Source organism: Anomaloglossus baeobatrachus, chromosome 2 (genome assembly GCF_048569485.1).
Source record: "Anomaloglossus baeobatrachus isolate aAnoBae1 chromosome 2, aAnoBae1.hap1, whole genome shotgun sequence".
NCBI classification, from domain to species: Eukaryota; Metazoa; Chordata; class Amphibia; order Anura; family Aromobatidae; genus Anomaloglossus; species Anomaloglossus baeobatrachus.
The window spans coordinates 305,699,046-305,724,970 of record NC_134354.1 but is presented as its reverse complement, the minus strand read 5'-3'; the positions used below and the strand labels follow the sequence as shown (position 1 = coordinate 305,724,970).

General features: G+C 48.0%; 1 protein-coding gene across 2 annotated transcripts in view; it reads right to left on the bottom strand.

The window, feature by feature from the left end:
* Positions 1-25,925, bottom strand: part of PPARD (peroxisome proliferator activated receptor delta) — a 278,036-nt gene that overhangs the window by 147,360 nt on the left and 104,751 nt on the right. Inside the window, exon 2 of one of the 2 annotated variants that reach the window (XM_075335866.1) lies at positions 3,584-3,729. In XM_075335866.1, the coding sequence (XP_075191981.1) occupies positions 3,584-3,729 (146 nt within the window). The remainder of the gene's footprint in view (positions 1-3,583; positions 3,730-25,925) is intronic. The other variant, XM_075335867.1, reaches the window with a different exon arrangement.

Sequence of the window (25,925 nt, the reverse complement as noted above, 5' to 3'; positions counted from 1 at the left end):
ACTAATCTCTATATATACTGTATTCCATACATATACATATATATATATATATATATATATATATATATATATATATATATATATATATATATATATATATATATATATAATGCATATATACACAGTACAGACCAAACGTTTGAATACATCTCATTCAAAGAATTTTCATGACTCTGAAAATTGTAAATTCACATTGAAGGCATCAAAACTATGAATTAACACATGTGGAATGAAATACTTAACAAAAAAGTGTGAAACAACTGAAAATATATGTCTTATATTTTAGGTTCTTCAAAGTAGCCACCTTTTGCTTTGATTACTGCTTTGTACACTCTTGGCATTCTCTTGATGAGCTTCAAGAGGTAGTCACCGGAAATGGTTTTCACTTCACAGGTGTGCCCTGTCAGGTTTAAGTGGGATTTCCAACCACCGTGTCTTTGTGCGACGCAGAATTGGTGAACGGATGGACTCTACATGCCTGGTTCCCACCGTGAAGCATAAAAGAGGAGGTGTGATCTTGTGGGGGTGCTTTGCTGGTGGCACTGTTGGGGATTTATTCAAAATTGAAGGCATACTGAACCAGCATGGCTACCACAGCATCTTGCAGCAGCATGCTATTCCATCCGGTTTGCATTTAGTTGGACCATCATTTATTTTTCAAGAAACACACCTCTAGGCTGTGTAAGGGCTATTTGACTAAGAAAGAGAGTGATAGGGTGCTATGCCAGATAACCTGGCCTCCACAGTGACCAGACCTGAACCCAATCGAGATGGTTTGGGATGAGCTGGACCGCAGCGTGAAGGAAAAAGGGTCAACAAGTGCTAAGCTAAGCATCTCAGGGAACTCCTTCAAGACTGTTGGAAGACCAATTCATAGTTTTGATGCCTTCAATGTGAATCAACAATTTTTAGAGTCATGAAAATAAAGAAAACTCTTTGAATGAGAAGGTGTGTCCAAACTTTTGGTCTGCAGTAATATATATACACATCTTCTCTTCTCTGATGAGGAAGCAGCCCGGGCGGTGCGCTGGGGACGTCAGGACAGCAGACGCCCACACAGCACTAAGTATGGCTCTGTCTGAGGCACTAGGCAGCCCTGCAGCAGACATCCGGGCAGCCTGAAACTGCCGCTGAGGGACCATTGCGGGGGTATTTACCTTCTTGTCTTCAGTCTGCCTCTGCAAAGAATAGCAGTCTCCAAACACGGAGGGCGGCAAACGTAGCCACCAGGAAGACTCTCCAAGTGTTGTATCAGGCAGCCCGACAGCGTCCCGCCCCTACATACTAAGCCACTTTTTGTTTTCTTGTTCATATAATTGGTCAGTGGCAGGAATAAAACAAATGATTACGGTATGCCTTTGTGTGGTTGTTTTTTTGGCCAAATCTTTTGTTACAGTAACAGAAAGGCAGCTGATGAACAGCAGAGTTAGGCTATGTGCGCACTTCCCGGATTTTGCCGCGGATTTTTTGCGGTTTTGCTGCATGTTTCGCTGCAGAAAATGTTCATAACATCTCTGCAGTGAATCACCAGCAAAACCTTTGGGCAAAAAAATCCTGTGCGCACTAGGCGGAATTTGACAGCTGCATGATTTCACTACATTGACTCCAATGTTAATCGTGAAATCCCGCAGGGAATAACGCAGGCAGCAAATTCTGTGCGGTTCACTGCGTTTTCCTGCGTTATTCCCTGCGGTATTTCGCGGTTTACCTCCGGTAATGTACATCGCTTGTCTGCGGTTTTGCAGGGAAGTGATGTCATTACAGGAAGAGGAAGCAAAGCAGAGAGTAAACACACAGACATAGATCACAGACATAGAACACAGACACAGACACAGAGAACACACAGAAAGCAAACGGAAATATAGAAAAAAAAAAAAAGAACGTGGGCTCCGCTGTATATTTACCGCCCAGCCGAGGTAAGCACACAGCGGCGGCCCGGTATTCTCAGGCTGGGGAGGGAGAGGGGCAGGGTTAATGTCCCCCGCCTCACTCCCACCTCCCGCAGCTGAGAATATCAGCCGCAGCTGCCCCGGGACTGTCGCATGCATTATGCGGCAGCACCGGCGTGTCCCCGGCTCTTCCTGCCGCCGTGTAGCAGTGGCAGTCAGGGTAATACAAGGGGTTAATGGTGGCAGATCGCCGCCATTAACTCCAGGCTTGATCATGGCAGCGTCTATGAGACAGCTGACATGATCAACCCGTAAGAAAAGTGAATAAACACGCAGAAAAATCCTTTATTTTAAATAAAACAAACAAGCCTCGTTAACCCTTTTATTAACCCCTCCCGAAACAAAGCTCCGACGTAATCCACAGGTCCTGCACGGCTTACATCCAGCCGCGACTGTCACAGACACAGCGCTGAATGAATGCAGCAGACAGCAGAGGTAATTATCGGTCATTTCCCACGGCCGGTAATGTGAACTCACTGCCGACCGTGGGAAATGTAGCGATCTGTCCTCTATCTATCTGTCTGTCTGTCTGTCTGTCTATCTATCCCTCTATCTATTCTTCTGTCTCTTTATCTATTTCAGAGTGAAATTACTTTTTTTTTTTTTTCAATGTGCTTTATTGCATTGAATGCAAATAAAGCACATCCCAACCCGCACGCGGCAATACCGCGAACAATACTGCGGTAAAACTGCAGCAAACCGCGGCAAACCACATGCGGTTTTCGGGTGCAGTTTGCCGCGGATTTTTACCGTGGGTGCGGTAATCTTTGAATACCTGCGGAATTTTCTTGAGAAAATTCCATTTTCCAGTGCGCACATAGCCTAACTCCAGCAGGCAGCTAACAGGAAAACCACCAGGGGTCAATAGAGTAGTCAAACTGTCAGGGTCTAGCCAGGAAATTAAAGTCACTGCAAAGGGAGGATAAATATCAAAGTCAGGAAACAATACCGAGTCGGAAGCCGAGAGATCAGGAATGCAGAGGGAAACACAAACAACAGACAGGAATGAGAAGTCAGGGATCAGGACAGATGGATGAAAAGGGGGGGGGGGGGTTGGTAGGGTACAGGTCACGCACAACAGCAAGGAGTCAGATAAACCAGGAAATCTCACCAGAACTAGTCACAGGCTGCAGAGCAAAACTATAACCAGCACAGGAATGCAGGTTCTCCTGAAACCAGAATGAGGCTGATGGGAGTTAACCCCTGACATGACCAGGCTGGGTCTATGAAACTCTGGAGCGGAGAATACCGGTCCTGGATCATGACAACTCCACTGATTGTGTATGTATGCAAAACTGTATGTGGTTCATGTACATTATGCTCAAAGAGTTCAAAAGTAGACACATTGTTTATTTGGAAAAAAAAAAAAAAAAAGGTTTTTACGCCAAATTGAAATAAACATCTCTAGCTGCCTGGTGGCTTTGGTACAAACTGTTTAACAAGTTACATAAGGATTTTTCTGCTGAGATGCTACAGAGTCCAAGCTAAAATCGACTGTAAGATTCAACAACATAATGGACCTGCTATTAATTTGAAAGCCATATTTACATTTACTCTTTTATAAATTGTTGCAGCCACATCTGACCATGGCCTGCTATAGATTCTGTTTGGAGAAGGATAGATGTGTATCTTACCTTACAGCCTTCACATGCATGCACCCCATAATGGAAGCCAGAAGCTTTGTCACCACATATCTTGCAGTCCACATTATGCACAGCTTGGTGATGCCCTGGAGAACCTGAAAGTTGTTCATATGAAGATGAAGATCTAGGTGTGATTTCTGCAACATTAAGATGACATCTGCTGTAATTTGAAAAAATCTGTGTAGTTTGATGAAAAAACATTTGACATCAAGGATGTGTCTATTTAAATAAATCCTTTTCTTTAAAGAAACATGTATTATAGTGCAGAAGCATATACAAGAAGAATATATTCCCGTTAAGCTTACTCCCATTTCCTCGGTTAACAACGTTACGTATAAATACGTATGAGGTTATATGCCCCCCTTAGATCAAGTTTAGAAAACCATTTGGCTTGAGCTAGTTGATTAAACAGGTGAGGCATAAGGTTTAAAGGGAACCTGTCAGGTAATTTATGTGTTCTAACCTAGTAGCAGTGTGATGTGTGTGCTAGTAACCCCTTCCTACCCATCCCTGTGTTGTAATAATGTGTAATGTGAATGTATAAAAATGTGTTTTATTACTTAGGTGTACCCTTTGTAAATGTGGAGGGGCTCTAGCCCCATGGGTGTTGCATCGCCCTGTGGGTATTCGCATCCTTTCCATGGTATCACGACCCTGTGGGCGTGATACCGTGGATTTACATCAGTGACGTGACCGTCACTACTTTAGATCTCGCACTTGCGCACTTACCATTCCGCAGCCTTGTTATCTGGGTGCTTGCTCCTCGTCTTCAGACGCGCTCTGCGCATGACCGGAACCACAGAAGTCTTCTGAGCATGCACAAAGCGCATCTGAAGACGAGAAGCAAGCAAGGCTGCGGGAATGGTAAGTGCGCATGCGCAGGATCTGAAGTAGCGACGGTCACATCGCTGATGTAAATCCATAGTATTACGCCCACAGGGACGTGATACCATGGAAAACATGAAAATGCCCATGGGGCTAGAGCCCCTGCTCATTTACATAGGGTACACATAAGTAATAAAACACATTTTTATACATTTTTATACATTCACATTACACATTATTACAACACAGGGATGGGTAGGAAGGGGTTACTAGGCAACACATCCCTCTGCTACTAGGTTAGAACACATAATTACCTGACAGGTTCCCTTTAAAGGATAAGGATTATGGACCATGATTTTATTAATCTTTCTAAAATCCAAGCATGGGCGCAACCCTCCATCCTTTTTCCTGACAGAGAAAATCCTCACAGCTACTGGAGAGTTGGAGGGCCGTATCATACATGCCCCTTTACCAGACTCTTTTTGAATATACTCTTTCAATGCATCTCTTTCTAGAAGATAGAGGTTAAACAAACAAGACTTGGGCATTTTTGCGACTGGTATGAATTCAATTGTTCAATCATATGACCTATGCAAAGGGCAGGGCCGTATTTACCATTAGGCACCCGTGGTCCAGTGCCTGGGGCGGCAGGTTGCGGGGGGCGGCACCTTCTGGCAGCAAAAAAAAAAAAAAAATTATTTATTTATTTTTTACAGATCCTCTCCCCCTCCGTTAGAGAGTCGATTAAATCCGCTGTGTTTTCGGAGGGGGGAGGGGGGAAGAGGCGCATTTCCATTTATTTGTGTCCGCGTCAATTAAGACGCGAATGCAGACAAACTGCAGCCGCCGAGCACAGGGAGCTGATTGACCCCGGAACTGCCGGCGCCTGCACTTCCGGGGTCACATGCGCGCGCCAATCAGCTCCTTCCTCTGTTCTGCATCCACTGCTGTGTGGACATCACGTGCAGAGCTCACATCAGGACGCCGCGATGGAAGCCGGTGTCAGAAGAGGATACTCACGTGAGCCAGGAAGATGGCGGCGGGCACTGGATCAGGTAAGTGCTCGCAGAGCTGAAGATTCATAAGGAGCGTGGGGGTGTCTCTAATGCAGACCAGAGATCTGCGCATGTGGGGGGGGGGGGGAGCAGAGGCTTATACTGGGGGGAGGATGGAGGGAAGCAGAGGCTGATACTGGGGGGAGGCTGGAGTGAGGCAGAGGCTGATACTGGGGGGAGGTTGGAGGGAGGCAGAGGCTGATACTGGGGGGAGGTTGGAGGGAGGCAGAGGCTGATACTGAGGGGAGGCTGGAGGGAGGCAGAGGCTGGTACTGGGAGGAGGCTGGAGGGAGGCAGAGGTTGGACGGAGGCAGAGGCTGATACTGGGGGGAGGCTGGAGGGAGGCAGAGGCTGATACTGGGGGGAGGCTGGAGGGAGGCAGAGGCTGATACTGGGGGGAGGCTGGAGGGAGGCTGAGACTGGGGGGAGGCTGGAGGGAGGCTGAGACTGAGGGAGGCTGGAGGGAGGCTGAGACTGGTGGGAGGCTAAAGGGAGGCTGAGACTGGGGGGAGGCTGGAGGGAGGCTGAGGCTGGGGGGGAGGCTGGAGGGAGGTTGAGACTGGGGGGAGGCTGGAGGGAGGCTGAGACTGGGGGAGGCTGGAGGGAGGTTGAGACTGGGGGGAGGCTGGAGGGAGGCTGAGGCTGGGAGGAGGCTGAGGCTGGGGGGGAGGCTGGAGGGAGGCTGAGACTGGGGGGAGGCTGGAGGGAGGCTGAGACTGGGGTGAGGCTGGAGGGAGGCTGAGGCTGAGACTGGGGGGAGGCTGGAGGGAGGCTGAGACTGGGGCAGGCTGAGGCTGGGGGGAGGCAGAAGCTGAGACTGGGGGAGAGGCTGATGCTGAGGGATGATAGAGGCTGATGCTTGGGGAGGCTGGGGAGAGAGGGTGAAGCTGAGGGAAGAGAGAGGCAGATGCTGAGGGAAGAGAGGCTGATGCTGAGGGAAGAGAGAGGCTGTTGCTGAGGGAAGAGAGAGGCTGATGCTGAGGGAAGAGAGAGGCTGATGCTGGGGGAGAGAGCCTGATGCTGGGGGAGTGAGGGGCTAATGCTTGAGACAGAGTACAAGGGTTGAGGCATAGTGCAATGACAAAATCGATTGGGTGGGGGGAGTGTAAGGTCTCAGAATAAGAGGGGGGCAGCATTGGGAGCTCATTATGGAGAAGGGGCAGCATGTGTGGGATCAGTATGGAGTGGAGCAATGTAGGAGAGTCAATATCAAGAGTGGAGTAGTGTGTGTGTGGGGGGGGTGTCTCAGCATAAACGTTAGTGTGGTGGTCTTAGCATGAGTGGGGCAACATGGAGGTGTCATTATGGAAAAGAGGAAGGCAGCATTAGGAGCTCATGGAGAGGGGCAGCATGCATGGGACATTGTGAGAAGGGGGCAGCATGCATGGGACATTGTGAAGAGGGGCAGCATGCATGGGACACTGTGAGGAGGGGGCAGCATGCATGGGACACTGTGAGGAGGGGGCAGCATGCATGGGACATTGTGAGGAGGGGGCAGCATGCATGGGACATTGTGAGGAGGGGACAGCATGCATGGGACACTGTGAGGAGGGGGCAGCATGCATAAGACACTGAGGAGGGGGCAGCATGCATGGGACACTGTGATGAGGGGGCAGCATGCATGGGACACTGTGAGGAGGGGGCAGCATGCATGAGACACTGTGAGGAGGGGGCAGCATGCATGGGACACTGTGAAAAGGGGGCAGCATGCATGGGACACTGTGAGGAGGCGGCAGCATGCATGGGACATTGTGAGGAGGGGGGCAGCATGCATGGGACATTGTGTGGAGGGGGCAGCATGCATGGGACACTGTGAGGAGGGGGCAGCATGCATGGGACACTGTGAGGAGGGGGCAGCATGCATGAGACACTGTGAAAAGGGAGCAGCATGCATGGGACACTGTGAGGAGGGGGCAGCATGCATGGGACACTGTGAGGAGGGGGCAGCATGCATGGGACACTGTGAGGAGGGGGCAGCATGCATGGGACACTGTGAGGAGGGGGCAGCATGCATGGGAAAACTGTGAGGGTGCGGCAGCATGCATGGGACATTGTGAGGAGGGGGGCAGCATCCATGGGACATTGTGAGGAGGGGGCAGCATGCATGGGACATTGTGAGGAGGGGGAAGCATGCATGGGACATTGTGAGGAGGGGGCAGCATGCATGGGACATTGTGAGGAGGGGGCAGCATGCATGGGACATTGTGAGGAGTGGGCAGCATGCATGGGACACTGTGAGGAGGGGGCAGCATGCATAGGACACTGTGAAGAGGGGGCAGCATGCATGGGACACTGTGAAGAGGGGCAGCATGCATGGGACACTGTGAAGAGGGGGCAGCATGCATGGGACACTGTGAGGAGGGGGCAGCATGAATAAGACACTGAGGAGGGGGCAGCATGCATGGGACACTGTGATGAGGGGGCAGCATGCATGGGACACTGTGAGGAGGGGGCAGCATGCATGGGACATTGTTAGGAGGGGGCAGCATGCATGGGACACTGTGAGGAGGGGGCAGCATGCATGGGACACTGTGAGGAGGGGGCAGCATGCATGGGGCACTGTGAGGAGGGGGCAGCATGCATGGGACACTGTGAGGAGGGGGCAGCATGCATGGGACACTGTGAGGAGGGGGCAGCATGCATGGGGCACTGTGAGGAGGGGTCAGCATGCATGGGACACTGTGAGGAGGGGTCAGCATGCATGAGACATTGTGAGGAGGGGGCAGCATGCATGGGACATTGTGAGGAGGGGGCAGCATGCATGGGACATTGTGAGGAGGGGGCAGCATGCATGGGACACTGTGAGGAGGGGGCAGCATGCATGGGACACTGTGAGGAGGGGGCAGCATGCATGGGACATTGTGAGGAGGGGGCAGCATGCATGGGACATTGTGAGGAGGGGGCAGCATGCATGGGACATTGTGACAAGGGGGCAGCATGCATGGGACATTGTGAGGAGGGGGCAGCATGCATGGGACATTGTGAGGAGGGGGCAGCATGCATGGGACATTGTGAGGAGGGGGCAGCATGCATGGGACATTGTGAGGAGGGGGCAGCATGCATGGGACACTGTGAGGAGGGGGCAGCATGCATGGGACATTGTGAGGAGGGGGCAGTATGCATGGGACATTGTCCTCACATCATGCTGCTCCCTCCTCACAATGTAGAAATCATATTTCATAATCGAGCAAGGTGTGGGGGGTATAATTTATAAGGGAGGACAGTGTGGTGTTTTAGTTTTATGACAGTCACACTATATAAGTGGGGACGGTGTGGTGGGAATATTTTATACTCACGCTATGTTTTGATGTGCCTGTGGTGATCCCCATGGGGTGGTTAGTGCCCTTCGTTTCTCATTGATACTTTTTAAAGTGTTTTAAAGAGTAGATCTGCCTTAAACAGATGTCATGTGCGAAAACTAAGTTTTACGTTGTCACTAAGGGGCGCGACCACTTAAAGTGCCTAGGGTAGCATGAAGGCAAAATACAGCCCTGGCAAAGGGTAAACGTTAAACTCAGTCTCAGAAAACACATCCTCGAAATTTTGAACAAATTAAGGAAGATGAGATCACACAGATGAGATGGACTAAAGGCTGCTTTACACGCAGCGACATCGCTAGCGATGTCATTAGCGATCGCACCCGCCCCCGTCATGCGTGTGTCACGGTCAAATGCCCGTGGCGAACAATATCGCTAGTACGCGTCACACGCACATACCTTCCTAATGACGTCGCTGAGGCCGGCGAACAAACTCTATTGTAAGGAGGAGGCTCGTGCGGCGTCACAGCGACATAACACAGCGGGCCACCAATAGAAGCGGAGGGGCGGAGAGCAGCCGCATTCACTCCCACCTCGTTGCCTGAGGACGCAGGAACGCTGTTGTTCATCGTTCCTGGGGTGTCACACGTAGCGATGTGTGCTGTCTCAGGAACGACGAACAACCGGCGTCCAAAACGAGCAACAATATTTTGGAAAGGAACGACGTGCCAACAATCAACGATTTGTGCTGCTTTTTGGATCGTTAGCGGTCGCTCGTAGGTGTCACACGCAACGACGTCGCTAACGACGCCAGATGTGCGTCACGAATTCCGTAAGCCCAGCGATATCTCGTCAGTGATGTCGTTGCATGTAACGGGGCCTTTAGGCTACTTTCACTCATAAATATTTTGCCATCAGGCACGATCCGGCAACAAAACGGATGCGACGTATCTATCGCATCATTATTTTCCATTAGTTCCTTCAGTTTTTGGACAGATCCGTTGTGCTACTGAGCACGCTCAGTAGCAAAAAACGGAATCCGGGGCTGTAAAACGTTGTATACCGCATTAAGACGGATCCGGCGCCCATAGGCTTTCATTGTAAAACACGCTGGATGGCGCCGGATGCGTTTTTTGCCGGGGACAAAAAAGTTTCATTCTGCGTTCTTTACGGTAGCCGGAAAAGCACATTTTGCCGGTTCTGGTGAAAACCGGATAGAACGCAAAGCCATGCGGCACAATCCGGCGCTAATGCAAATCTATGAGGAAAAAAACGGATACGGCTGCAGCAGATGCCGGATCAGTTTTTTCTGATGGCAAAAACCGGATGTGTGAAAGCAGCCTTAAGGGAGCTTTACACGCTGTGATATCGGTAATGATATATTGTCAGGGTCACTTCGGTAGTAACGCACATCCAGCGCAGTTACAGACATAGCAGCGTGTAACACAAATGAGCGATGATCAACGAGCACAAAAACGTGAAAAATTGTTGCTCGTTGACACCGCTTATTTCCTTAATATCGTTGCTGCAGCAGGTACGATGTTGTTCGTCGCTCCTGCGGCAGCACACATCGCTGTGTGTGACGCCGGAGGAACGACGAACATCTCCTTACCTGCCTCCACCGGCAATGCGGAAGAAAGGAGGTGGGCGGGATGTTACTTCCCGCTAGTCTCCGGCCCCCCCCCGCTTCTATTGGCCGGCCGCTTAGTGACGTCGCTGTGACGTCGCTGTGATGCCGAACGCACCTCCCCCTTGAGGGAGGGATTGTTTGGACGTCACAGCGACGTCTCTGCACAGGTATGTGCGTGTGACGCTGCTGTAGCGATAATGTTCGCCACGGCAGCAATAACCACATACTGTGCCACCGACGGGGGCGGGTGCTATCGCACTCGACATCGCTATCAATTGCTAGCGATGTCGCAACGTGTAAAGTACCCTTTAGTTGAGCAACTGGAGGAACAAAAGTGCACCCCAAGACTTTAACTCCCAAGTCTCCCAATTAATGGTAGGGCATGAGCAACACCAGTTTAGCAGGTAAAGAAGGAAGGACCGTGAGTGAAATTAATTGTGTGTGTAACTTTCCCACTTTCATGCACACATTCTAAACATTAGAAGTAAAATGATTTTGAGCAAGAGGAGAATTATCAATCACTGACACCTGAATGGGATACCTGAGAGTAAAAACACTGTATCCATATTGCATAGCGAAATCACTGTCTAGATCTAAGGCCGGTTTCACACTTGCGTTGAACGGCATCCGTCACAATGCGTTGTGTGACGCATGTGACGGATGCCTTGCAAATAGTGTGATAATAAGGCAACAAATTCCAGTGAAATAACGCGTTGCGTTAAGTTTTCTTTAGCCGAGAGAGAGCCTTTATCATCACCGCACACACCCCGACACTTCCGTCCACATCATCACCACACACAGCCCGACACTACCGCCGACATCATCACCGTACACACACCCTGACACTACTGCCCACATCATCACCGCACACATCCCGACACTACCGCTCACATCATCAGCGCACACATCCCGACACTACTGCCCACATCATCACCGCACGCACCCCTGCACTACCGCCCACATCATCACCGCACACATCCCGACACTACCGCCCACATCATCACTGCACACATCCCGATACTACCGCCCACATCATCATTGCACACACCCCGACACTACCGCCCACATCATCACCGCACTCGCAGGCTCTACCGCACTCATCACCGCACACACACAGGCATTACCTCAGTGACGTCCCCGCTGACAGCGCGATTCACTTCAGTTTCTGCGTGGAGCTCACAGGAGCGATGGTGTTCTACTGCCGCTCCTGTCAGCTTCATGACACACATTGACCACCCACGACTTTTCCCCCATGATGAAGCGGTAAGCAACGTGCTGCATACCGCAAAACGTACGTCGGGCCTTCCTCCACCACCAGACTCAGGTAATTATGTTCCCCACATAGGCAACTTTGCCCAGCTCCCCTGTGACATCCGATTTTGTTCTATGTGTGATATAATACTTTCTGGATAAGTTCTGCTTTAAATACTCCTAGCACTGTCTTCCACCGCTATTCAGTGCATATCAGATGACTGTATTCCAGTGTCATTCTACACTTTACACTCACAGGTATATAGCACTTTTGCTTCAATCACTTCCACCAATGCCTAGTAGTGTATATCATACCAAGGACTTTTCTGGATTACTCTTGTCTACATTATTTCCAGTCCTTGTCCCTTACTGTCCATCAGTGCATAGTATATGACTATATTTCTTAGCTATTTTAGCTATTGTATACCATCTGCACTTGTATGCACTATAGCTTTCAAATAGGGTCACCAATATCCTCTACTCATATCACCCCCCCCCTTTTGTGGCTCCCTTGGGTATCTTGTCAATTTGTTTCCTACCATTCATATTGTCCCACCCTCAGGTGGGACAATATTATTTTGATTTACCCTTTACAGGACCTCAGGTCTCTCTTATCCAGTTTACATTTTAACACACGTCTCTCATCTTATTCATGTCAAGGATATAGGAGCTTCATTATATCTCTTTTTTTGGGAACATTCTTTTCCTGTATGTCTGCACCAGGCTACTGTCTCTGTCTATACCATCTGTCCCCCATCCTCCTTTCTTGCAACATATTATAACTTGTTATCTGTCACGCTCCCCGGTGCCCGTGCCACGCTCCCCGGTTCTCCTGCCTCGCTCCCCGGCTCCCCTGCCACGCTCCCCGGCTCCTCTGCCATGCTCCCCCACTCCCGGACCTCGCTTCCTCGCTCCCGTGCCACGCTCCCCGGTCCCCCGCTCCTCAGCCTCCATGCTCCCTCACCTGCATCCTCCAGGCAACCCGGTCCCCGGTCCCGGCGCCCGTCTGCTGTCCTGAGCTGGCCCGGCACTCCTGCCTCCTGCACACCGCATCCTGCTCTGGCTTCTGGCACCCGGGCCTCGCGCATGCGCATTAGGGCGCGCGCGCGGTCATTGACCTTTTCTTAAAGCGCCAGCGTCCTCCAACAGGATATTGAAGATCAGGTACAGGGTATATAGAGGGTTCCTTTCCAAGTGGGCGGGGCCTGTTCTTCGTGTTTGCTAAGCTAGGAGTCAGGTCTCCCTGTGCCATTGTCTCGTACTTACCTATCTCTCTTGTAGAGTCGCTCCTGTCTCGCCAACTGGTCCTGACGATTCCAGAACCCCGAACGGTGACTGTCCGCCATCTCGTCAGTCCCTACCATCTCCGATCCCTGGATCCGTGTGGTGACCCACCTGCTCGCTCCGTTGGTTCCGGATTCTGCCTGACATCATCTCGGCCTCCGAACCTGAGCTCCGTCACCCGGACTACCTTCAGAGACTCCGTGGTCCCAGGGACTTCTTCACTCCACTCCTCTGAACGGACTGTCCTGCTACCCGTAGTGCTCCGGCTACCGGGCACCTTGCCCTCGGTGAGGTGTTCAGCCCAGTGGATCCACCTCCTGGGCCTACCCGTCCTCCTGGTCCTAACATTATCCATGTGATGCACTGTGCACTTTAAAAATTTGTATAATAAAATTGCGATATTTTCTCAGCAATTTTTGCTCATGTTCTCCTTCTTTGCCAATATGTGCCCTGAGCTGCTGTGAACCCGTTTGTGGCCCCTCCACTGGGTTCTTACAAGGTCGCTGTTACGTCACAGAAAATGGTGACGTAACAGGGATGTCGTTGTCGCTGTCGCTATGTGTGAACCCAGCTTTAGTGGCATCCTAAAAATGGCTGTTGGACTTCATAAGTGTCCCACTGGTGCAAAGCAATTTGCAGCACCTCTGCATTGCACCCTCAAGCTCATTGTTATTAAGCCATTATAATAGCAAACACTGAGGAAACTTAGTGGCATCATAAAAGTGGCTGTTGGACTTCATTAGCGTCCCACTGGTGACAAGCAATTTGCAGCACCTCTGCATTGCACCCTCAAGCTCATTGTTACTAAGCCATTATAATAGCAAACACTGAGGAAACTTAGCGGCATCCAAAAAGTGGCTGTTGGACTTCATTAGTGTCTCACTGGTGCAAAGCAATTTACAGCATCTCTGCATTGCACCCTCAAGCTCATTGTTACTAAGACATTATAATAGCAAACACTGAGGAAACTTAGCGGCATCCAAAAAGTGGCTGTTGGACTTCATTAGTGTCTCACTGGTGCAAAGCAATTTACAGCATCTCTGCATTGCACCCTCAAGCTCATTGTTACTAAGCCATTATAATAGCAAACACTGAGGAAACTTAGTGGCATCCAAAAAGTGGCTGTTGGACAACATTAGTGTCCCACTGGTGCAAAGCAATTTGCAGCACTTCTGCATTGCACCGTCAAACTCATTTTTACTACGCTATTAGAATAGCAAACTGTGCTGTCAGTTTAAGGGCCATAGTTGCATACCTCCCAACCGTCCCGGATTCTGCGGGACTTGCACGATTTATCAGGGCTGTCCCGCACTCCCGCGGCTCACAGCTGATGTCCCGGCTCCTCCCCTCAGTGAAGTGAATAAATTAAATTATCATCGGCTCTGGATTTTCGGGGCGCCGGGACTCGAACTCGTGGAACTGTGAGTTCATTGTTTCAAAGGCAGCAGCTCTAACCACTGAGCTAAAGCCTCTATTGAAAGCAATAGGAAGATTTTGTTATCTTGACCTCTATACTGCAGGTGAGACACCAGAAGCAGGTTATTCAGCTGCAAAGATGGATGGAGGGATGGATGAATGGTGGGATAGAGGGATGGATGGATGGATGAATGATAGAGGGATGAATGGAGGGATAGAGGGATAAAAGGAGGGATAGAGGGAGGGATGGATGGATGATAGAGGGATGAATGGAGGGATAGAGGGATGAAAGGAGGGAGGGATGGATGGATGAATGGAGGGATGAATGGAGGGATAGAAGGAGGGATGAATGGAGGGATAGAGGGATGAAAGGAGGGATAGAGTGAGGGATGGATGATAGAGGGTTGAATGGAGGGAGGGATAGAGGGAGGGATGGATGCATGGATGATGGAGGGATGAATGGAGGGATAGAGGGATAGATGGATGGATGATAGAGGGATGAATGGAGGGATGGATGGAGATGGATGATAGAGGGATGAATGGAGGGATAGAGGGAGGGATGGATGATAGAGGGATGAATGGAGAGATAGAGGGAGGGATGAATGGAGGGATAGAGGGAGGGATGGATGATAGAGGGATGAATGGAGGGATAGAGGGATGGATGGATGATAGAGGGATGAATGGAGGGATAGAAGGAGGGATGAATGGAGGGATAGAGGGATGAAAGGAGGGATAGAGGGATGGATGGATGATAGAGGGATGAATGGAGGGATAGAGGGAGGGATGAATGGAGGGATAGAGGCAGGGATGGATGGATGATAGAGGGATGGAGGGAGGGATGAATGGAGGGATAGAGGCAGGGATGGATGGATGATAGAGGGATGAATGGAGGGATGAATGGAGGGATAGAGGGAGGGATGGATGGATGATAGAGGGATGAATGGAGGGATAGAGGGATGGATGGATGGATGAATGGAGGGATAGAGGGAGGGATGGATGATAGAGGGATGAATGGAGGGATAGAGGGAGGGATGAATGGAGGGATAGAGGCAGGGATGGATGGATGATAGAGGGATGAATGGAGGGATGAATGGAGGGATAGAGGGAGGGATAGAGGGAGGGATGGATGGATGATAGAGGGATGAAAGGAGGGATAGAGGGATGAAAGGAGGGATAGAGGGAGGGATGGATGGATGATAGAGGGATGAATGGAGGGATAGAGGGAGGGATGGATGGATGATAGAGGGATGAATGGAGGGATAGAAGGAGGGATGAATGGAGGGATAGAGGGATGAAAGGAGGGATAGAGGGATGGATGGATGATAGAGGGATGAATGGAGGGATAGAGGGAGGGATGGATGGATGATAGAGGGATGAATGGAGGGATAGAGGGATGAAAGGAGGGATAGAGGGAGGGATGGATGGATGATAGAGGGATGAATGGAGGGATAGAGGGAGGGATGGATGGATGATAGAGGGATGAATGGAGGGATAGAAGGAGGGATGAATGGAGGGATAGAGGGATGAAAGGAGGGATAGAGGGATGGATGGATGGATGATAGAGGGATGAATGGAGGGATAAATGGAGGGATAGAGGGAGGGATGGATGCATGGATGATAGAGGGATAGAGGGATGGCTGGATGATAGAGGGATGAATGGAGGGATAGAGGGAGGGATAGAGGGATGGATGGATGGATGATAGAGGGATGAATGGAGGGATAGAGGGAAGGATGAATGGAGGGATAGAGGGAGGGATGGATGGATGATAGAGGGATGAATGGAGGGATAGGTGGATGAATGGAGGGATGAATGGAGGGATAGAGGGAGGGATAGAGCGATGAATGGAGGGATGAATGGAGGGATGAATGGAGAGATAGAGGGAGGGATGGATGATAGTGGGATGGATGGATGATAGAGGGATGGATGATAGAGGGATATATAGATACACGACAGATAATAGATAGATAGAGATAGATTCATAGATAGATAGAATCATACATAGATAGAATCATAGATAGATAGATAGAGGGATAGAGATAGATAGATAGATAGATAGATAGATAGATAGATAGATAAATACTGTATCTCAATGTTGGTGTAAGAGTCAGATTCATTTGTTCCCATAAAACTACTATAAAGAAATGAGGAAAAAAATACAAATACAATTTTTTTTTTTTTTCTTCACCACCTTGGATTCAAACCAGCAACGTTCAAAACTTGTGTCCAGCAACCTCCTGGCTTTCCTAGCTGCTCTAGCTGTTGAGCCACTAGGAGTGATGATGTCAGAGGGAGGATTTCACATAAATGAACCTACAATGCAGCCTCTTACACAGCAGATTACACAGGACACATCTCCATTGTACACAGCAGTGTCTCTATCTCCTGTATTCTAGAGGGAGAGGAAAAGAGGATTTTTTTTCTTCTAATAAAGTTACTAAAAATAATAAAAAAAATAGAACAATGTAATTTTATTGCACTTTTTTATAAAATAATAAACATCACAAATCAGCAAATAACATGGACATATTTGGTGTCCCTGTAATCGTAATGACCTGAACAACACAGCGATCAGATTATTTATGGGGATCGGTAAATGGCGGGAAAAAAAAGGCACAATTTATTATTTTTCTTTATTAAAACCCATAAAAAATGTAATAAAAATGTATCACTGAGGCCGTGTTCACACATAGCGTAAATGCTGCATTTTTTCTGCAGGTGTCCGCACCACGAGTGCAATAACAATGTTCTCTGATTATTGCGTGTTTGCGGTATTTTTTATACATTGTCCCCCTTATTTGATACATGTTTGTTGCTGATGTGAATCCTGAAGCTTATAAAGAAAGAAACACCAAATCCGCACAGTTCAGCGGCGTCTTTCCACGCACCAGGAGCGGAGATTTCATGACGTCTCATCCACTTTGCTTGGACAATTAGTCCATATTCACATGTAGTGTAAATGCTGCATATTTTTCTGCTGTTTTTTTGCACATTTATTCTGCTGTGTTTAATTGTCCAAGTAAAGTGTATGTGGTTCCATGAAAAGACGCTCCTGAATTCTGCGGTTTTTTGGGGGGGGGGTTTCTCTGGAGGTTTCTATGTGGAGCTTAAAAAATGCAGGAAAAAGCTTCTCTGTACAATAAAAACACTTAAAAACGCAGATTCACATCTGAACCAAAAACGCATTAAATAATGGAGAAAAGGCAGAAAAAATGCAGCAAAAATGGAAAAAACAGACAAGATTGTTATTGTGTAGTTTGGTGCAGACAAAAACAAAAAGAAACAGAATTTATGCAACGTGTGAACACAGTTTGATAGGCACAAATAAGCAACATGTCATATAGTGACACAGAAATATAAAAAAAATTCTGACTGCTATGAATATGAATGAACAGTCCACGGCATCTGCTGAATGACCCTTACTGCCAAATGGGTGTGGCTAGGGGTGTGGCTAGGGGCGTGGTCAAAATTTGCCGCGGCGCGCTGCGCGCGCCGCATGCTTTGTCCCTCTTTCCTTTCTTGAAGAGTTGGGAGGTATGTAGTTGCATTGTCAGGAATAGTTATTGTTGTTTATTCTGCTGTCAATAAAGCTAGACCACTGCTGCAATCTACACCACCTCTCAATTTTTACTCCCACATTTTAAGTGCACAATCTTGTCGCAAGCAAAATGAGTGGCAAAATGACAGATGCTGGTGAAAAGGGGAACAGGCGTGTTGGAAAAGGGGAAAAGGAAAAAAAGTGTTTGTCCGTGGGGAAGGTGGCAAAGCTCCATTAACATAAGATAAGATAAGATAGACCATCTTCCAGCAAAAGTAAAGCTGGTGTCACACACAGCGACAACGACGTCGCCGCTACGTCACCATTTTCTGTGACGTTGCAGCGACGTCCCGTCGCTGTCGCTGTGTGTGACATCCAGCAACGACCTGGCCCCTGCTGTGAGGTCGCCGGTCGTTGCTGAATGTCCAGCTTCATTTTTTGCTCGTCACTCTCCCGCTGTGACACACACATCGCTGTGTGTGACAGCGAGAGAGCGACGAAATGAAGCGAGCAGGGAGCAGGAGCCGCCGTCTGGCAGCTGCGGTAAGCTGTAACCAGCGTAAACATCGGGTAACCAAGGGAAGACCTTTCCCTGGTTACCCGATATTTACCTTTGTTACCAGCCTCCGCCCTTGCTGCCAGCGCCGGCTCCTGCTCTGTGCACATGTAGCTGCAGTACACATCAGGTAATTAACCCGATGTATACTGTAGCAAGGAGAGCAAGGAGCCAGCGCTAAGCAGTGTGCGCGGCTCCCTGCTCTCTGCACTGTGACATGTAGCTGCAGTACACATCGGGTTAATTAACCCGATGTGTACTGTACCTAGGAGAGCAAGGAGCCAGCGCTAAGCGCGGCTCCCTGCTCTCTGCACATGTAGCACAGCGACGTTATGATCGCTGCTGCGTCGCTGTGTTTGACAGCTAAGCAGCGATCATAACAGCGACTTACAAGGTCGCTGTTACGTCACAGAAAATGGTGACGTAACAGTGACGTCGTTGTCGCTGTCGCTTAGTGTGAACCCAGCTTAAGATGTCTACTATTTACCGTGGACAATCCGATGTGCTCCCTTTTTTACGGACACGAACAACTGGAACAAAGGTAGATGATGGCAAAAAAAAGAAAATGCTTGAATGGATCTAAAGTGGTCCAACAAGTGCCCTCTCCGCCACCTCAACTACCGCATCCAAAAAACACCAGACCTCTGAGTTGTCAGCACAATCACACTTGCTTTCTCCCAGCTCTCAAGTCTCCATCCGCCCTGCACAGTATGGTGGAACAGAGATGGCTGAGTCTGCAGAGCTGTTCAGTCACACTATAGCCTGGGAATCAGAGGTCTGCTCCCAAGCTACAGTGAGTACAGACCAGGAAATGGTCTGCAGTGATGCCTAGAACCTTTGTGACTCAGATTCAGGCCGTGATGACCAAGTTTCTGAGCATAATGTTGACCCTTATTCACAAACTGTAACACCTGTTGTTATAGACAATGAGGAACATACTGATGACGATGAGACGCAGATACCAGATTGGGATGACAACTTAAATATTCGTTCAGGGCAGGAAGAGGCTCGGTCTGAGGGTGAGGGGAGTGCAAACACAACACTTGATGAGGAAGTTCTAGATCCCACCTACTGTCAACCCACAGTCAGGCCCTCGAGTAGGTCAACAGAGGCGGTGGAGGAGGATGCAACTGACGACGAAGTTACCTTGCGCCTTCCTGGACAGAGGAGGAGTACTGGTAGCACATCTACAACTGCATCCTAAGCCACCACTCTGCCTCTGAGCACTAGTCGGGGTGGTTCAGCAGGTCGCATGTCCTCTAAGCCTTGCCTTGCCTGGTCCTTTTTTGACCTTGCAAAGGATCGCCCAAATCATGTGATCTGTAAAATTTGTCGGGAATCTGTTAGTAGAGGCAAAAACCTCAGCAGTTTGACAACTTCTTCCATGAATCGTCACATGAATAAATATCATATGTCCCAGTGGGAAGCTCACCGTGCTGCAATGCGGCCTAGCGGAGTGAACCATCCACCGCCTGCCCCTTCCAGTGCATCCGCACGCTCTTCATCTTCTAGGACTGTGGGGACAGCTGTCACACCTGGTTTTCCACGCACAACTTCCACCACTGTAAACGCAACAGTCAGTTTGCTTGGTAGGTCGTCAGTTGGTTTGGAAGGGGAAACAAGTGCGTGTGTACAGCTCTCTCAGACATCGATAGCATCAATGTTGGATGAAGGCAACACCATGTCTACGCCTGCACTTTCCTCACAAATCTGCATTTTTTCAGGGACACCCTACTCACCACCGTCTACACACAGCAGCCAGATCTCTGTCCCTCAGATGTGGACAAATAAAAGGCCATTTCCTGCGACCCATGACAAAGCTAAGAGGTTGACTTTATCCCTCTGTAGGCTCTTGGCTACCGAAATGCGGTGTTCCAGCACACGACGCCGAACACGAGCTTTATGGGATGTTTTTGTTACAGTTCGTGTAACCGTTCGGGTCCAGGGGCTGTTAATAAAAGCATGTTATTAAAAAAAACATTCTGATCATACTTACAGGTCCCGCGACGCATCCTGCAGACTCTGCCTCCCAGCGCTTCTGCTAATGCACCTCTGGCTTAAAGGACCTGCCGTGACCGTGACATAATACCCATGTGACCAGTCACGTGTGAATGTTGTATTACTTAATTGGCTACAGACTGGTCACGTGAGTATGACGTCATCAAAGGTCCTGGCGCCCCGTGATGTGAGTGTCACCGCATCACGGCGCACAATCTCCCGACGGCAGTGGCTCAGCTGCATGTATGTCCACAGCTGAAGCGCTGCTGTCAGGAGAGTAGGGGGATGCAATGCGAGACGCAAGTGCAATCATCCCGTCACTGTCAGCCTGCTGCATCGCTCTGACCGGCTGATATGTCTCTCTGTGCTTCTCACTGTGCATAGACTGTCTATGCACAAGATGAAGCATAGTTGACTTTGCTCTTTGCTTCTCACTGTGTATAGACACTGTCAGTGCACAAGATGAAGCAAAGTTGACTTTGCTCTTTGCTTCACACTGTGTATAAACACTGTCTGTGCACAGTGATGAAGCTGACATGGCTGTAACTGTGAATTACATCAGGCTAAGGATATAATAAAGGTGCAGTCTCTAAATGTTTTTTGTTTTATTTCTAATAAAAAAAAATCTCTGTGTTGTGTTTGGTTTACTGTTTCCTATAAATTCATGGTGGCCATGTCTAATTTGGCGTAACACCATGAATTTCTGGTTTAGTACCGTCTGAGAATACAAAGCTGGTATTAACCCTTTTATTTCCCAGTGTGCCACCGCCATTAGGGTTGCTGGATGAGTCGGGTAAAGCGCCATTTCCAGGGTCGGCTACGAGCTGAAGAGAATCCCAGACCCCTGCTGCCTTGCTTTACCTAACTGGCAATCAAAATACAGCGGGAGCCCACACATTTTTTTTTTATTATTTTTTTAAATGAAAAAAAATTAATGGGCTTCCCTGTATTTTGTTTGCCAGCCAGGTAACGCCAGGCAGATGTGGGTGGCAACACATAGCTGTCTGCTTTATCTGTGCTGAGAATCAAAAATACCGCGGAGCGCTACGTCATTCTTTTTAATGATTTATTTTTACAGTACTGTGATGTCAGGCAATCAAAATACCGTATTTTTCGGAGTATAAGACACACTTTTTTTCCCCCAAATGTTGGGGGAAAGTGGGGGTGCATCTTATAGTCTGAATGTATGGCTGCGGGAAATGAGGGTGCTGCTGTGGCGCGGGTCATCGGGGGCACAAGCAGGCTGTAGCAGCCTGCCGTGACCATGTGGGCCCGCTCATTTAATATGCACGCCCATCATCCTGCCCATCATCTCTAAGCGCTGAAGCCGGCGCTGACAGGTGGGCGGGATGATGGGCGGGGGATGCGCGGATAGTAAACAGCCGGCCCGCATGATCACCCCTGGCAATTACAGCCTGGAGTGATCATGTGTGGCTGTATTCACTGCCCCCCCCGCGCATCATCATCAGCGCAGGGTGCAGTGAATCAGTATACTCACCGGCCACGATCCCTGCAGCATCGCTCGTCCTCCTGTCTGTGCCAGCTGCGGCTGTGTATGGAGACTAGCGGTGCATACAGCGATAACGTCATCGCTATGCGCACGTGTCCACACGCTGCAGCGGCCGACAAAGACAGGAGGACATCGCAATGCTGCAGGGATCGTGGCTGACTCCACTCAGCGGCGCTGCTGCTGGCACAGACGGGAGGAGGAGCGATGCTGCAGGGAGTGAGGAAAGGTGAGTATGAACGTTTATTTTTTTGTGTGCCACAGGATGGGCGTATATAGCAGGATGGGGGGTATATAGCAGGATGGAGGTACATAGCAGGATGGGGGTATATAGCAGGATGGGGTATATAGCAGAATGCGGTCATACACCAGGATGGGGTATATAGCAGGATGGGAGCACATACCAGGATTGCCGTATTTATCAGGATGGGGGCTATACCAGGATGAGGGACATATATACAAGCATGGGGATCATATACAAGGCAGTCTCCAGTCAAGGAAACAGCCTATGCCAAAACATTGAGAACGTTTATATACAGTGATTTCAAATACATAATATTGTACTAAATAGTGTACATTATATTACTAGATACGTTTGGGCAAAAGAGTTTGAATAAAAAACTGGGCTGCTTTCCCTGTGGGGAATGCGTAGCCTGCCCCAATATTTGTCGCGAGAGTACCTTCACTGACGCCAATAATAGCAAAGTTTATGAGATACGGAAGAAAATAACATGCAACTCTAAGGCAGTCATTTACTACACCACGTGTCCATGTTCAAAAATTTATATCGGACTGACAACGCATCAGTTGAAGGTGCGGACTCGGGAACACGTCTTGGGGATTGAGGCTGCCCGTAATGTTACCGATATTGATATCCTTAAAACTATCCCAAAACACTTTCATAGATATCATTCATGTAATAGTGGTCTGTTTAAGGTGAGAAGGATTGACCTGCTGGATTTGGGAATTAGAGGGGGTGAAGTCAGTAGGAGATTGGAATCTGATGAGTGTTAAGCAGCATTGGATACATCAAAACTTGAGATGGGAGGCTATTCGTCTCCTGTAGCTGTTAGATATTAATCTTTGCGGAGATTTTCCTATACAAATTATGCGGTGATATGTGCACTATATGTGTTGTGCTTACATGCTGTTTTTTTATATATCCTAAGAATATATGACATGAATATATAGTGTTGAATTTAAATATATGCAGATTTGTGGAATATATCTTTTTGCAGCATGTACAATGCAATTAAATGTGTATATTGCCTTGACACATTTTAACCCCTTCACGACCGGACGATTTTTCGCTTTCCGTTTTTTTTTTTTCGACGTAACTTTTTTATTTTTCAGTCAATATGGTCATGCGAGGGCTCATTTTTTGCGGAACAAGCTGTACTTTTAAATGAAACCATCAGTTTTACCATATAGTGTACTGGAAAACGGCAAAAAAATTCCAAATGCAGAAAAATTGCAAAAAAAGTGCGATAGCACTATTGTTTTTGAGATATTTTATTCACTGTGTTCACTATATGGTAAAACTGATGTATGGGTGTGATGCCTCAGGTCAGTGTGAGTTCGTAGACTCCAAACATGTATAGGTTTACTTTTATATAAGGGGTTAAAAAAATTGGAAGTTTGTCCGAAAAAGGTGGCGCACGTTTTACGCCATATTCCGTGACCCGTAGCGTTCTCATTTTTCGCGATCTATGGCTCAGTGACGGCTTATTTTTTGCGTCTCGAGCTGACGTTTTTAACAGGACCATTTTTTGCAGATGCAACGTTTTGATCGCCTCTTATTGCATTTTGCGCAAAAGTTGTGGCGACAAAAAAACGTCTTTTGGCGTTTGGAATTTTTTTGCCGCTACGCCGTATACTGACCAGATTAATTGATTTTATATTTTGATAGATCGGGCGTTTCTGAACGCGGCGATACAAAAAGTGTGTATATTTTTTATTTTTTTAACCCTTTAATTTTCAATGGGGCGAATGGGGGGTGATTTGAACTTTTAGGTTTTTTTTTAATTTTTTAAAACTTTTTTTAACTTTTTTTTTTATTTTACTAGTCCCCCTAGGGGGCTATTGCGATCAGCAATCCGATCGCTCTGCAGTATCTGCTCATCACAGCTACACAGCTGTAAACAGCAGATACGCTCTCTTTCTCTTTTGCTGTGACGCTGGCACAGCGAAAGTGAAAGCAAGTCATGTGTAGTACAGGAGTCATCACATGACCCTGTGCTACCATGACAACTATCGGAAGTCACGTGATCGCGTCACGTGACTTCCGGTATCGGGCGGTAAGTAAACGTTTACCGCGATCGCGCTTATAATGGCGCTGTCACGTATTGACAGCGCCATTTAAGGGGTTAATCGGCACGAGCAGATAACGATTCTGCTCATGCCTAGCAGGCACACATCTCAGCTGTGAAAATCAGCTGAGATGTGCGCCGATCGCGGCATGCTGCCGCCGGAGGACCGCGGGCAGTAACATTATGACATTTATGACGTAATTTTACTGCCCGCGGTCGTTAAGGGGTTAATATCTATTTGTATGGGCATCTTAGATTGTATTTCAACAGTGTACTAAAAAGTTTGATTATGTAGCTATATAGGATCCCCGTTATAATATTAATGTAAGGGAGTCCTCCTTGAAAAACGGAAAAACAAAGTTATGTATTCATGTATTCAATCATTGCTTGTCATATGTATATATTTGTAATTTGGGTATCTATATGTGCTTTTCTAATGTGAACACAAGTTTTTCCTCTTTTCTGATTGTGATCTAAGCTCATAAATCTGCCGAACACCTGAACGCGCAGCTGTCATTGGTTGCCAACGCTTGTTCGATCCACTGTGTCTTTACGGTTCCCCTGCCTCGGGTCATATTTTAGCCTAGGTCAGGTGATCTGTGACGCGGTGGTCGACTTTGCGTCGGCAGGTTGCAATGACGGCGTGCGCGTCACTATTGGTGATGTGCGATGATTGGTGGTGGGTGGTATTTAAACCTCCTCTCCGGTCAATGTGACACACCCCTTGATGAATAGATTGAAACACGTGTTGGGTGGTTTTCTCTCTTTAACGGTAACTATTTCAACCCATGTGTATATATATAACAATGCTGTAATGCTGTGTTTATCTTCATGTGAACTTATGTGAACCTGAGCAGGCATAACTGCCTCGGTGCAGGAAATGCCGCTTAGATCCACATGATACTACAGGATATTTGGCTGTTCAGTGTAGCAACAGTGACCCTTTGTGGTCCGGATGCAACTATTTATTCTGAGTTTACTATGCAGCAGCGCTGTTTAGATCCATGTGACAGGCAGGATTAATTGGTTGTTCAGTAGAGCCTCAGCGATTCATTGTGGTATGGACACAATTATTTATTTTGTGTTTGTTATGCATCAATCAAACACAGGATTTATGATAGATTGTGATATCTAGTGATGATTGATATTTGACACAGTATGCTCTGATATTGAATGTCTGCACATGGTTCTTTTCAGCCCTGTAGATATATAATTGATACACAGTATTATATATATCTATCCTTATCCAGATATTATTCTTGGGTATATATGATTTAGACTAATATCAATAGTTCCGTTTTATATGTATATATTTATGATGCACACTAGTTGTCCGAAAAAAGTACTTGTATAAATTAAAATAAATAAATATATGTGATAATAAAATCAATATTTGATACAACTACTATCCTTGTATGATTGGGCTCTTGATCGCTTTTTCCTCTTTTCTTGCTATACCAAAACATGATGATGGGCAAATACCCCAAAACAGCTGTCTGTGGATGGATACCATGTTTTGGTATTGGCGGTTTCCTTGACTGGAGACTGCCCTTCCCATGGTTGTTCCTTCCCGATGAAAGACCTGGCTAGTTTTCTGCCAGCGTTGAGAAACATGTGATGGTGTCTCTGCGGCATTCTTGTTTTGCATTTTTTTGTATGCAGCCAGGTACAGCAGGCAGGTATGTGCTGCCCCCAGCCCCCAGCTGCCT